A 15175-nucleotide genomic window follows, 5' to 3' on the forward strand; every position below is an offset into this window, starting at 1 on the left:
CAAACCGGATTGGAACAGCGTGGTGCAATATGTTCCAAACCTTCTCCTCAAGGGGATAGGAGGTCTTAGTACAGCAGTGGGAAATTTACAGTTGTATGCTTCTGAAGTACATATATTGATTTACGATTTCTTTCCAGATGGCTTGAGTAATGGAGGGCGATTGTGCGGAGGAGGGCTGGCTACTGGTGCGCGTGCACGTGCCCGAATTAAACGTGCAGAAGAGCCTGCAGTTCTCTCGCGACCAGCTCGTGTGGGATGTCAAGCAGCAGTGCCTTGCCGCCTTGCCTAAGGTCAGTATCTTGATACACATCTCTATGCATTCTTTTCCTTCTCTTCACAGCATCAGCGCAATGATGTTCAAGTAAACAGATATGTCATTAACGCGCAAAAAGTGAAGACTAGAAAACGTCCTAATTGGGACGTTTGCCTTTAGTCGTTTTCATCATAATTATGCCAGTTATACGTTATAATACATCATAATTATGTAGTAATACGTTTTGCGTAATTAAAACATCTAGTTATCCCTTTTACTTATTGTTTTTATCAAGCTTTCCTTTTTACTTGTAACGAAATGTAAAATAAACGGTCCCCGGCGCGGCACACTTTTTTCTGTTGTTTAGTATGGATATAACATATCTGTTTATTAGAATATCATTGGCATCAGCGTCATTTAAATAAATAGCGAAATAAAAAAATTTTGTCTCTGACAAAAAATCAATATGGATTATATTCTATGTCTACAGTTTTATGCCGATGTTTTCAAGAATACTAAAATGCGATGTTATGTATTACTGCATACCATATAAAGAAAAGAGAATTAATCTTTTGTTCTCTACATATATGCATTTTAAATATCCATTAATCTTGAACAAATTAAACGTTAAACTTACTAATATATATCTAATTTGTTAACTTCGAAAATTCACTTAGACACTAAATTGGAATTCCATTCTAAAACAACATGACTTGTGGAAAAGTTTTATCTAAACGGCTTGCAATTAAAATCGTAAGGTTATCTCACCATCTGTCGTTATAATTGTGTCGACCTATTTAAGAATTACCTGATTATATGTTTACTTTGTAACATTAATAGTCCATTGTCTAAAATTTATTCGATAAGAATTTATCATATTACTAAGAATTTAACAATTACTTTCATTGATGATGATGACAATATTTTTCCGTTACTTTCTCAATATTCTAATTTTAAATTTTGTTCTAATGATAACCTAAACATTACAATCAATTTTTTTTAAAGACCTATGCTTGATAATGATTTTATATTTAAACAAATTAAATAAAGGATGGGTAATTACTAAATATCGCGCCACCCCCTACAATGACTGTATTATTTTTATGACAGCTTCGTTACGAATTGGACACATCGTAATTAGTTAGGCCAAGTCACGTCCGCGAAAAAAGAAATGTTTGTTATATATAGTACCAATAAAATTGCTTAAACAAAATGGAATAAATTCAACAACCGTGAATTGAGTTCAATACATGTGGCGCGATACTTAATAACTATCATACTTAAGATTAAATTTAAAATTATGTAAATTCCATTTTCAAAAATTCATAATAGTGACACTCGAAATGATAACGTCAATTTACATACAATAACAGATGTATTCTTATCTTAGAACTTATAACATCTATTGCAATTAAATTGTCTCTGAGTGGAATGAAATTATTTTCCAACAAACATCTTATAGGTGCACACTTGTGTTTATGTCAAGGTCTATAAATAATAATAGATTGTACTTGTAAATTAACGAGAAACAACAAACTTACCACACAATTATTGAACAAGTAAAGCCGAAAATCAATATTATGATCAATAAAAATCAATAAATAAAAAATGCCAAACAGCCTATTGCTTCATACTAGTAATTCGCTTCAGAACAAAATCAATAAAAAGCTACTGACCATTGGAGGGGAAAAAATCAATTTTACTATATACGGCTTTTAGCAGCGTCTCCGGCCTTTAGACCGCGCGGAAGCTAGCGGTTTGTAATGATAAATTTCTTTACTCCGTAGTAAAAACAACGATCTGAATGATGTGGAACGTCGCGGCGGTTCACACGCTCGCCTTTTTATCGACAGTTGAAATAAAGTTCATTGCTTTTATTTTATTTTTAATGCAATCACTTTCAAAACCGCATACGGTATTGTGAATTATTGAAAGTGCCTTTTTTTAGGTCAATTTAAAACAAGATATTTTTTTTTAATATACGTTTTACTGCTTTAGAGGGTACGCTTGCTCACTTAACCAATGAACAAATGATTAAAAATAATATAATTTTATCCAAACCTAATATTGCTAATGTGGCCATTATATTATCATACCATAGTAGGTAATGATTTGGATACACAAATTTTAGTGTTGCTGTTAGAAAAAATAATTTCTGTGGCCTTTAGATCATTTTAGGTAAACATTAGGTGGTTAGGCTCGAGCTTCGTGCGTATAAGTGAAATTGCTAAATTATTTAACCCAATTACAAATAAAATGTAAATTCTATATCAAAAATAAACCCGTTCTCTCAATTTTCATTACCACGTCAGTGACATAGAACTTTTAACAAAATTCATCAATAATATTAAATTTATACTCTATCTTATGTAACATAACATTCGGAATTGATATTCGAACATGTATATTGTAAACATCGATTTTCGACCGGTAGGTTTAGATCGGTTCGACTTACGTCATTTTTGACTTTCGGTTTACTTGAGGTCCAACCTATTACGCATATCCGGAGGAAACTGTACATTCCATAACTTAAGAAATCTCTATGTCATATTAAATCTTTGTTTCTCAATTGAACGAATGACGTAGTCTAATAAACTAAGTGAAATGAAGCAGTAAGATTTTAAATAAACCGTTTTCGAAAACAATAGACATCACAAGTCAAGGTCATACTCGCTTTTCACAGGCGATTAGACAACTATAAGTTGAAACATGGATATGAGCCTTCGTTAAAATGTTAATGATGTAATTTGCATAATTTTGTATGCGTGTGAATAAGCGGGTCACCTTTAGGCATTAATAACGGAACGTGGACTGCATTATGTGATATGAATATCTTTAACAGATTATATATAATTTTCGTTAACCTTGAACAAATATTAAATAATCTGTGCTCACTAAATTCTCTTGTGAATTTGTTGCAAAAAATTTTGCTTATCTACCGCATAGATAAGAATGCAACTAAAATTAACTGTCTGTTGATTGGTTTTTGTTCTAATTACATTAATAATAATATTTTAAAAATATTGGATTCATTAATTTCAAAAACCAAAGTATTTTACACATAAACGTAGAATTAAAAAAAAAAAACAATGTTTAATTTAATATGAGGCATATGAATATGCCAATCGGATATTCAAATCGTCTTTATACTTAGATATATCTAAACAGTTCAGTATAATGATGTTGTAGTAAACAGATATGTTATTAACGCGCAAAAAGTGAAGACTAGAAAACGTCCTAATTGGGACGTTTTTCTTTAGTCGTTTTACGTAGTAATACGTTTTGCGTAATTATAACATCTAGTTATCCCTTTTACTTATTGTTTTTATCAAGCATCAACTTTTAACGAAATGTAAAAATAAACTAAAATAAACGGTCCCCGGCGCGGCACACTTTTTCTGTTGTTTAGTATGGATATAACATATCTGTTTATTAGAATATCATTGGTTCAGTAGATGTTATTCATAAATTTAAGGCACTTTGTTCTTATTAAACAAATTCATCTATTTCAAAAACGTTACAAGTCTCAAATGAAAGTTCATTTCACAATAATAACCGTGAAATACAAATCTCATTTGATTCAGACGAAGAATGGAGTATTGTAAATTGAGCCAAATCAATTGAGCTGCTGTTTGTCAAGACTTAAGTAAAATGTTTTAACAATCACGACTCAGAGCCGAGAAGTTTTAAAAAACAAAAAAAAAAACAAGTTTGCTCAAAGTAATATTTATTTAAAGTGCGTGCAATTTATTACACGTAAAAATAAAACAATTTTACAGTAGGGAACATTACATTTTGTATTGTTACGTATTATTGAACTAAAATATGCCCTTGCGATTTCTGATATCCATAGTAGTTTCAATCTATAGTTATTTTCTGTAATGATCATAAATACGAACTACCCTAAATGTTCTCTAATACATATCATATCGCCTAGATTTTTTTTGAATATTTGGAACCTGGAAAATGAATGAAGGTTTGATTAATCATACGTTTTGACATTCCAAATTCAGTTTCAATTGTATTTAAATTGGAATGTATCCTGTAAACAGAGTGAAACAAGATTAAGTATCAAACGCTTTGATATCCATTGTCAGTATTGCATGTGTATTACAAAACAGCATTGCATGCAATACACGTTCAAATCCAACATGCCATTTAATGGGATTACCTAATTAATTTAATGGGATTGGAAGTATTTTATTATTGCAAAATTTATTTTGTGTTTAAAATGTATCTTATACAAAGTTATAAATAGAAAACATTATAAAAGAGGTAGAAGAATAATTAAAACCTAAATGTAAATAGGTCATCTAATTTTAGTGAGCACAGAAAAGTGCTTTTAATTTTTTTTTTCTGAAAAACATTAATCGCTACAGTAATTCACTGTATTTCATATTCCCTTTGCGGGTAAATCTCGTAATATTTTTGTAAAACATTTCTATGCGACCTAATTTTATATCTGTTTAATAATATCTCAGTAAAATAGCTTCGAAATATTATAGCTGTACAGGTTAACATTTGCTGAAGTAAAACTGCCTACACTGACAACTAGATAGGGTATATTTCAGATTTTACTATTTTAAAAACTATTTTTGTTACTGAACGCTAAGTAATTAAACGGTTCATATTAAAGTATCTGTTTTGTATTAACGGCAAACTACCTTGGCTGCACACTTGTGGGTTGTGATCGTAGCTTTACCTACATACATCTTGGCTTATATATTAATATAATTGTATTATGTGTTTGAATTTAGCATCGAATTGTAATTCTTAATTTTATAAACAATTTATATAGAATGTATAGTTTGCTATTTTATAGTCGTAACACTTCTTTTCAATTGAAATTGTAAGCAAAAGTACTTTTGAGTATATAAATAATAGAATTAGCTCTGAAAACTGAACGCAATAAGAATATTTTAACACTATGAAACGGAACATATAGTCGCGTACATAAAACCTAGCCGAACTTTTTATTAAGTTTTCATTTTATAATACTTTTAATTCTCTTGGTTGAAAGTATATTTGACCGGGAAATAGTTCGAACTGTATCATAAGCATGAAAGAAAACTTTCATAAAGAAATTTCCATAATAAGTCAAGGTTATTTATAGAAAACCCGGGCGCTTCGAGCCTCGAGAGCTCATCCATTCGTCACTATCAATGGCTATTGAGTAAGACGAGGTTCGATGGGACTTGAGATTTTATCTAGGCCTATTAGAGAGACGAATGACCTAATATTGTGTAATGATAGCATCCATTTTCCATGTTATTATAGTGAGATAAAAACGATTAAGCTTGATACGTGTCGATTTTCTATAATTAATCGTAGACCACTTATAAGGAGGTACTTCAAAAATATCTATACTACTATGGAAAGCGGTATAGAAGGTTTCATTTGATTAAATAATTGACATGTGAAAGTTTGTTTTTATGAAATGGCATATTATCTGTCCAATATTATCAATTCGTCCTATGACGTCATAAAATGGTAAACATAACGCGGCCACATCTCTAATAACGGTCTCTTCCAGTCAACCTTTAATTATTTATATAAGGACTTAAAATTGAATAACTAGACTGATGCTATGTTAATAAAACCAACCTAGACCGGCTTAAACGAACTGAAACCAGTAATAACTGGATTAGTTACCTAAATAAGCCAAGGTTGTGAGACTTTGTAAAAGGAATACGAATGCGTCCATAGTGAAATGACTTTTACCCATAGTAGCAGACCCTCGTAGTTGTGGGCGAGACGAGATCTTCGACAACCGTAAATCGCAATAAATGCAACATTAAAACCTCATCCACCCGGTTCTGTGGCGATAAATATGTCTATTTTGCAATACTCATGCATTCTATGATTTTTGCCTTGCAAATGTAGTCCCAGTTCGTTCTTGCCAATAAGTGAGACGTACGCGGATTGCGTTGGAATTATTTACTTAACGTTTGAATCTGATTCTCATTATAAGTTCGAGTTTTAACGTATTTTCACGTAATTTTATTTAAGTAATATTTGGACATAATGTATAAAAACTCTATGTGAATGTTAAATTAATTATTTTAATTAATTTCAAATATCTATTTAAACGTTATATTCAGGTTAAAATAAGCATATCATCAGTGTATTATTTTGTACGATAAAACCATCATTTACATGTATAAGGAATATATGTTTAAGAACTTTTAATTTACTTAAAAATATGTATAATTTTGAGCAGGTATCATGGTATAATTACTTCTACAAGAGTCGTGTGGCGGGTACGGCTTTGAGCAAGCAGTCGATCTCTTCAAAGAGATTGCACGTCGAAACCTCAACCTATTATTTGTTGAGGCCCTCGAGACCTCAGAAAAATCACAGTCCGTCAGCGTACGAACATACTCGACAATACAAACCAGTTCCTACATACCGTTACGTGGAAGTAATTTCTTAAACGCAGTCGCCGGTCACGCCAGACGAATCGAACGATCGAAAGATACTCACTCACCGGCTGCCATTTACATACTGACGCTGTCAGAGCGTAATGGCGGGAAATTAATAAAACGTCGTGCGTTTGAAAATCGAACACCCGCCGGGAATGTGCATGGAATTTATGGAATGCTTCAGCGCCAAGACACCTTAGGCTATATTTAGTCGAATTCAGGACGATATAATTTATACCGTATTTTATATAACAAATATTTACGTATTTTTTTTATCTGAATTGGCCGTAGGCTGTATATCTTTAATTATGATTCTTAATACCGTTGTGTCTAGTATAATATTATTGCTAATTGCCAATTAACTCGAAAAATAATAATTTATCTTCCCCATAATTGTAATTATCGTATTTCCAAAATATAACACACAATATCAATATAATATACCTTGTGTAATTATTATTAATAACATTTTCCTTTTCCTATATATGATCCATATTTAAGTAATCATAAATAATATATGTATGTATATTGTTTTCGGTGGTGACATCGGCACATCAACAGGTGGCCACTTGGTATCGGGTATGTTACTGTTTAATTCCTCATGCATTACGCCTGTGTATAAACACCCTATACGATTTATGTAACTTGCATGAATCAGCTGTGATTCAATCCAAATATACTTGAATCATCAATGGAATTATAAGCATGATGCATGAAACCCTCCCTAAAGACACTCAATACTTAGACAATGAACTAGTCGAGCAGTAATGCAGTTTAAATAGAACAGAAAATCACTAGAAAAAAACTAGTGCAGTCGCGGAAATCTGCAGTGTAATAGAGGCACACGACTTAGAACACTTTCCTCGTACTAGATTCACACTACACGTGTAGCTCAACACGGTTTCATAGTCTATTTAAAAAGACACATTAATAGTAAACTGCATACAAAAATTGCATTACTGCTGACAATGACGTTTATCATACCTTTAAACCAACAAAATTGACATGTTGGATTTGTTCGTCATACTCCATGGAAACAATTTTTAAATTTGGAATTTCGTTACACAATTGACGTTACAATCCGTCAAAGTGACAAATTTGTATTTTCAAAATAACTATGTATGATCCGAAAGGGCTATATAAATTGAACGCGTTAAATTGATCTGAACATCGCTTATTCAGATCCGACTTTGCTTAATTTTTGTCAGAGCAACGTAACTTTTCCCATGATCGGTGGTGAAGAAATACTTTGTGAGGAAACTGGAATAGTTGGATGAAATTTTGACACATATACGACATGCTTAGATCCTAAAACTCTTTCTGGAATTGGAGAGAAATTCTCTGCCTGTTATTATACCATATATAGATTGTTTTCTTAATGTAACATACCAATTCTTTTAAATTTCCAATTATCTATAAGAAATCCAAGCCGTTCGCTTATTAATGAAATAGCCTGCTGGAATCTGTGTCATAGAAATGTTCGTTGTTGCTTGTACGTGTTGATTGTTGCTGTAATCTTGTGCCGAAATTCATCTTCAAGTACCATGGGTTGAATGTGAAAGCTTGTTCTGTGTACCGAATGAAGTTTAAATAACGTTAATTATATCTTCCGTTGTTTTTATTGTATATATAGAAATCAGCAACGAGATGAGTCCACGAATTTTGTATTAAGATATGTTTTATGTATAACTGTACTTATGTTTGGTATAAAAACCTATTTAAATACTATTATTGGTTATTGATATACATCATTTTGAAGAGCTGAGATGGCCCAGTGGTTAGAGCGCGTGCATCTTAACCGATGATAGCGGGTTCAAATCCAGGAAAGCACCACTATTTATATGTGCTTAATTTATGATTATAATTCATTACGTGCTCGACGGTGAATGAAAACATCGCGAGGAAACCTGCATGTGACTAATTTTATCGAAATTCTGCCACATATGCATTCCACCAACCCGCATTGGAACAGCGTGGTGAAATATGTTCCAAACCCTTTCCTTAATGGGAGAGGAGGCCTTATCTCAGCAGTGGGAAGTGTACAGGCTGTTACTTTACTTTACTTTATTTGTTATTGATATACGTCATTTTTGACTTTAAAGTATATTCTATGTTTTACATTTATTGTTGTTAGGAAATATTTATTTCTTTTAATTTTTACTTAGTTAATTAGCGTGTGTGGCAACATCAATATGTAGATTGAAAACTTGATCACCCACCGCGAAACCATTCTTATTATACACATTGTTATGCTAACAAACGTTCTTATAAGATCTGCGTTACATCTTCTTTGTATATAATAAAACTATAACAAGACTATGTCTGTACGTACGTATGTATAACATTATATTAAAATAATAGAAAATTTACGAAACACGTTTTTCTTAGTAAGTTCTTTGGCCTCGTCAAATTTAAATGGAACTTTATGGAATGGTTTATTCCATAAAGTTCCATTTATTTTACTAATAAAGTCAGATGTTCGATATTTTTTCAAATTTTTATACCGATTAAATATTTCACGTAGCTTAAAATAACTTTCTTGTGTTTACCTAATTTTAATCGTAAGTAAAGTTTAATAGAAAACTTTACTTGATGGGAGATCACTACAACCTCAGAAGATTGTTTATAGTTGCTTTTGAACTTCTTTAAATTGTGTAAACTTCCGCATATCGAGCAAAACACTGGATGTATTTTAATTAAGATGTACGCCCGGAAATCCATCACAGCTTCTGCCTAACACAACCACTCTGTGGAACAAAATGTCATTTGGCAAGCTGTCACCAGTATTGCAAACGTGCAAATGGTTTATGTGGGTGGTTGCAACATGAATGGTGATATTCACTTTTTCTGAAGTAAGCCTCATGCCCATTTACTACCAATTTCATAAATAAAAAATTAAATTAAAAATTTCAGAAACCCCCGCCACAAAAAACATAAGCTACCTTTAAAAAGTATAAAATAATAAAAGAAAATTAATCCTAAAGTACCTATATGTATAAGTATGTACTAATATTTAAAAAAAACTTCGCGTTGGGGGACCGCTCCTAATTAATTAGTGTCACATGCTTACCTATCTCATCTTTTATCTAACACTTATTATTATTTTGTACAATAGCGCTCGGTCCCCCAACGCGAAGATTTTTTTAAATATTAATACATACTTATACATATAGGTACTTTAGGATTAATTTTCTTTTATTATTTTATACTTTTTAAAGGTAGCTTATGTTTTTTGTGGCGGGGGTTTCTGAAATTTTTTATTTTATACTTTTTAAAGGTAAACACCCTTATAATATCTCTGGTTAAGTTTTTAATACGTAGGTTCTTGTCGATTCAAAACATATAAGTTAAGATTACATTTTAAGGTCAATCTTGTACTTTTTTATTTTACTTACTAATTAATATTTTTTTGTTTCTTAATTAATTTTTTTTTCTAATAATTTTATTTAATTACTAATGTTTTTTGTGATGTACAAGTCATAACCTTTCATTTGATACCCCACTTGAGCATATTTGCAGACATTCGGTTTTTCTTCCCCACTTTAACCCCCCATAACTTTTAAACGGCTTAACCGATTTTCATCAAACATGTCTAAGAACACTCGCCCGTAAAACACCTATTATACAAAAAAAACTAAATTGAAATCGGTACATTCCTTCGGGAGCTATGATGCCACAGACAGACAGACACACAGACAGGCAGAAAGACAGACAGACAGACAGACACGTCAAACTTATAACACCCCTCTTTTTGCGTCGGGGGTTAAAAAACAAAAACTACTAGCGACGGTTTATATTTATATTATTTGGTAAGGATATTTTCCACACATATAAACATCACCTATAGACGGGTTATGAAAATATTGAATTCCAAGATTACGAAAGTTAATGTTGTACATGTATAGTTCAAGGTTGAAGGTATTGGTGTAAAAGAGTGTTTTTATTTCTATGTTGAATGTTATGTTTCGACCACGTGAAGTCGAGAGCAGCTTAGTGTATGCGCGTAGTGGCACAAATCTCATAGTTACGAGATCACAAAAACATGCCATGCGTGCAACCTAGCGTTGGCCTAGTTATAAGAATAGCACTTATGCTTCTAGGTGCAATAGCGTGTACTCCTCTAACACTCCTTTTTAGGTCATCTTTTCAGATAAGGTACTGGGCTGATGGTAAAATATTGAAAACGAAGATATATAGGGCATATATTGTTACCTTTTACCACAAACAGTTTCACTGAGTAATAATTATTAACACATTTTTTTTTATAATTAAAGTTTTTTAATGCTGAATATAAACACAGCTAATACTGTCACACGTAATAATAAAGTTTTGTGCCTTCAATTTAAAAGAAACAACGGAACGTGAATCTTAATGTACGTTGAAGTTATGCTTTCATACTACTAATATGACAAAGTTATCAATTTCTTCAGGTTTTATATTTTCTGTTTAGTGAAAACTAATAGTCTATTTTCGTTTTCTAGAATTTCAAAATCTTTTCGTTAATTATATAAAATCAATCAATTCATTATAGTAAGATACTACTAGGTAAGTTAGATAGGATAGTAGGTTCATTTAAATTTGAGTTAACACTAAGCCTAACATAGTAATAAAACTGGAAATACGCACAAAATTATGAACATATTATTTCATTTTGATAAAACTGCTCAGGCCACTTTATCAAAATGAATTTGACAGTTAAATATATTATGTATAGAAATAATTACAGAATTGTTTGCAACTATAAGATATGAACGGTACATTTTGACGGGATAGAATATAAACAATATTTTATGCCAAATTCTAAGTACGGTAATAATTCCAAAAAGATCTATGGAGTTACGTAAACTTTCCACACAAACAAAAAGACAAAAATCACCTGAAAGAACTGTTACATTACACATTGACACATTTTACATTTATTCTAACGTACCATTCAATCTCCATCGCGCGTGACATTGGCGAAATAATCTGTTTTGGCGGCACAAATAAAAGCGCCAAAAAATACATATTTTGTACTAATTAAGGACTATGTCTTCAAATTGATATGTATCTGCCATATCAAATGTAAATGTATCAATTAAGATGTTAATTTTTTATTATAGTTGCGAAAACCTGCGTTTGGTCATTTGTTGCTTAACACTCGAACAGAAGGATAAATTTCACTAAAATGAAAAGGTCAGTTTTTTTTATTTCATTTTAAAAAATAATTACATAAATTCACGCAAGCAACGCCTACTCTATAAATATGCTACAGTAAATATTTTATAACAGAAATACGATTTACTTGATATTAAAGTTCCGAGAACAATTACGTATACTGTATAAATATATATGCTATAAAAAATTGTTTAATACGAGTACATTTTACTTCAACTATACACATCCATCTTTTCTCTCCTTGACATAAAAATATCCGTAATCATTTTGTTTCAAGTTAAAGTGAAAAGCAGCTATCCTTGCTTTCTTCTATAAATATAAACAAAACCTTTAACACTGTATACAACATTCACAATCAATACTTATATAGTAATATCTCCTTTATCGTTTTTGATTGTATTTCATAATATGCTTTATTTTAATAAAATGTTAAATGGGCCTTAATTTGTGACATCTAGTTAATCGTTTATTTGTTAATTCGATACCTCGACTGTAGTATCTATATTATAAAGCCTGCTCAATCTCAAGCTCTGTTCAATTATCCGGTCAAGCATAAATGAAAAATATATATGTTTAGTATCAAAATTTAAAAGAATAGTTGTGAAATAAAACACTATAAAAATCCCGAAGAGTTTCTTTATCCTTCTTAGACACGAGGTTATGAACTAATGGTAGATTTTTGACTGTCAATAAGAAAGTGTAACGCTTCTATATTGAATGAAGCTTTAATCTTTGATTTTGAAAAAAAATGTTTACAGATTTTCCTGTTAAGAAGTTCACACCAAAAGGCCGAGGTTAAAAGTCAGGCAGCTTATTATATATAATTTTGTTCTACATACGACAACAACTTAATTAACTACAATCATTATACTAATAAACTTTATATAATAGCGTACATTGTAACAAAATTCTTTGTCTTCTGTTTTTAATTGAAACAAATGAATATGTCTATTCACACGCTATGCACAAAATAATTGGTGTGATAATTTTTTTATCTCCGAGAAAAGTGAAACTTTTTGGGTCAGTATCATTGGATTTATATAATACACATGATACGTTGCATTCAAATTCGATCATTAAATTGTCTTCTTATCAGCTAGTTGGAAACCCCCGACCGCCCCGGCTTCGCACGGATGCAATGCTGTTACTATAATTGTATATTAAGTCCTTTGCAGTTCATAATTTAGCCTTTGTATTATTTAACTAGCGACCCACTGCTTTGCAATATTACAATGCTAATATTAAACTATACCACATAGTTTGTTTATTTACGACATCACATTAGTAACTTCTCAAATTGTTAGCGTTTTGTTACTATATTTTCAATGTGTTACATACAAAAACCTTCCACTCGAATCTCGAATCTATTAAAAAACCGCATCTAAATCCGTTGCGTTACTTTAAAGACACATAAACATAAGTACAGACAGCAATAAGCAACTTTGTTTTATACTAAATAAAGATAAATAAGCATAATCTACCTATATTTCCTTCACCAGTGTTAATACAACATTGCAATCTACGAAAAACAAACATTCGACCTTTTGCATTTTGAATTTAAAAACGGAACATTTTTTTAACATACGACCTTTGGAACTTGTCTTGTAAGTTGAAATACGAACTAAAGTTTTCACTCAAACAAAGCAACAGATGACGGATGTTATATAAACGGTCAAGTGCCTTATAGTGCCATTGGACGTTGAAACCTAAGATATGATAGTAATATCATCGTCAACTTGACTTAAGTTACTGTAATCAATAGGTATTAATATCGGATACGATTCGCTTCTGTTACCGGTTGTTTGCTATTAATCCTCTGTCAGGTGTATTAAATTATTTGCGTATACTTTATAAGTGAAAATTGTATTAATAACTAGCTGTTGGTTAAGGTGGTCGTCAAGTTTTAGATATAAAAAGGCCTATGTTCATATCAAATATCACATTCGATTCAGTAGTTTAAACAAACAGATAGATAATCTTATTCTCGCTTTTGTAATATTGGTTGGTATAGACAAATACTTTTCACGATTAATAAAATAGAACGATTCATAACTTTGGTATATATAATATTGACATAAACAACAGTTTAATAAAACTAATTTAACTATTATATGAGCAACAAAAATTTGAAATATAAAGCAAAAGAAAAAATTAAAGCATCGTTATGGAAGATATCGTTTCAGGCAAATTAGAATATAATAATTTAAACTTGATTCAAAACTATTAATAGACTAGCAGACTTTTGTGGTGTTACACGTGGCTTGTACCCGCAGTTGCTGGTTAAGATTCTGGTGTTCTAACTACTGGCCACGTAGGTTTTAATATGTTGTAATCTGCATACAAACACTACGCACGAAACCTAGATTAAACTTTAAGATAATCTTTTTCTTATATTTCATTTCAATCAATACTTACGTAATAACCCCGTTCTCATATTCTCATTTCAAACCAGAAATACTTGAATCACGGCTTAATAAACTTCGTTGTATCTCGACTACTATATTTGGAAATGTCAGTTGATGAAAGAAAAATTCAGACTCCGCGTCACCCCCTCTCGACCCTACCTGACCTGATTGATTTATTCGGAAAAAGTATTCTCGGAAAAAATACAATTGAGAGCAAAATGAGATTAAGACGAGTCTGATTTGAATAAGTAATGTAAAGAAGAGGACGTTATTTTAATGAACCCCGAGGTTTCCGTCTTCGTTATGAATAAGTTTTGTTACTAACTTCGGAAAATGTATACAAGTAATGTGAACATATCATATAAGAGATCTTGAAGAATGTAAATAACACTTATATTTTTGACGAAATCTCTATAACTTTTTGAATGTGTTTTTTATTTATAATGTTATAAAAATCAAAAGCAACAGTCTGGTCATGTCTCGTTGCTGTTCTAAAGCCTTTTTAAGTGAAATATTTGAAGTACACTCACCGCTAAAGATGATATTTACACAAATTAAGGACTTTCCATAGAATTATTGAATAAGAATCGAGCATCTAAACACTGGATCATCGTTGTTATTAATATATTAATGTTTATATAATAAAAGCCTGATTGATACAGCAAGACTAACTTCAGTCTTTCAATCATAATTGATTTAATGAAATCATAACAAAAGAAAATGAACGAAGACACAATGCTTTTAACGATCATCCCTAGACGACGTTTATTCAATGTTAAACGATTTTCTAAATAAAAACTTCTATATCGGGAGAGAAACATAAATGTATTTTCCAGCGATCAAAATAGCCGGAAATACGTCGCAAATCGACTATACCGTCTGCCCTTTGTTCTATAAAGTCTAATGTCTAATAACAAAAACTGTTTATGAGAGTGCTT

General features: G+C 31.2%; 1 protein-coding gene across 8 annotated transcripts in view; it reads left to right on the top strand.

Annotated features, from left to right (window-relative positions):
- Nucleotides 1–15175, top strand: part of LOC124544496 (SH3 and multiple ankyrin repeat domains protein 3) — a 210386-nt gene that overhangs the window by 95725 nt on the left and 99486 nt on the right. For 6 of the 8 annotated variants that reach the window (XR_006967538.1, XM_047123079.1, XM_047123081.1 and 3 more), the window contains 2 exons: nucleotides 138–290; nucleotides 7237–7254. Coding sequence is in view for 7 of the 8 variants with exons in the window: in XM_047123079.1 (XP_046979035.1) it covers nucleotides 150–290; nucleotides 7237–7254 (159 nt within the window). In the remaining variant the exon portion in view is untranslated. The remainder of the gene's footprint in view (nucleotides 1–137; nucleotides 291–7236; nucleotides 7255–15175) is intronic. The other 2 variants (XM_047123082.1, XM_047123086.1) reach the window with 1 other exon arrangement.

The sequence above is a fragment of the Vanessa cardui genome, chromosome 4 (genome assembly GCF_905220365.1).
Source record: "Vanessa cardui chromosome 4, ilVanCard2.1, whole genome shotgun sequence".
NCBI classification, from domain to species: domain Eukaryota; kingdom Metazoa; phylum Arthropoda; class Insecta; order Lepidoptera; family Nymphalidae; genus Vanessa; species Vanessa cardui.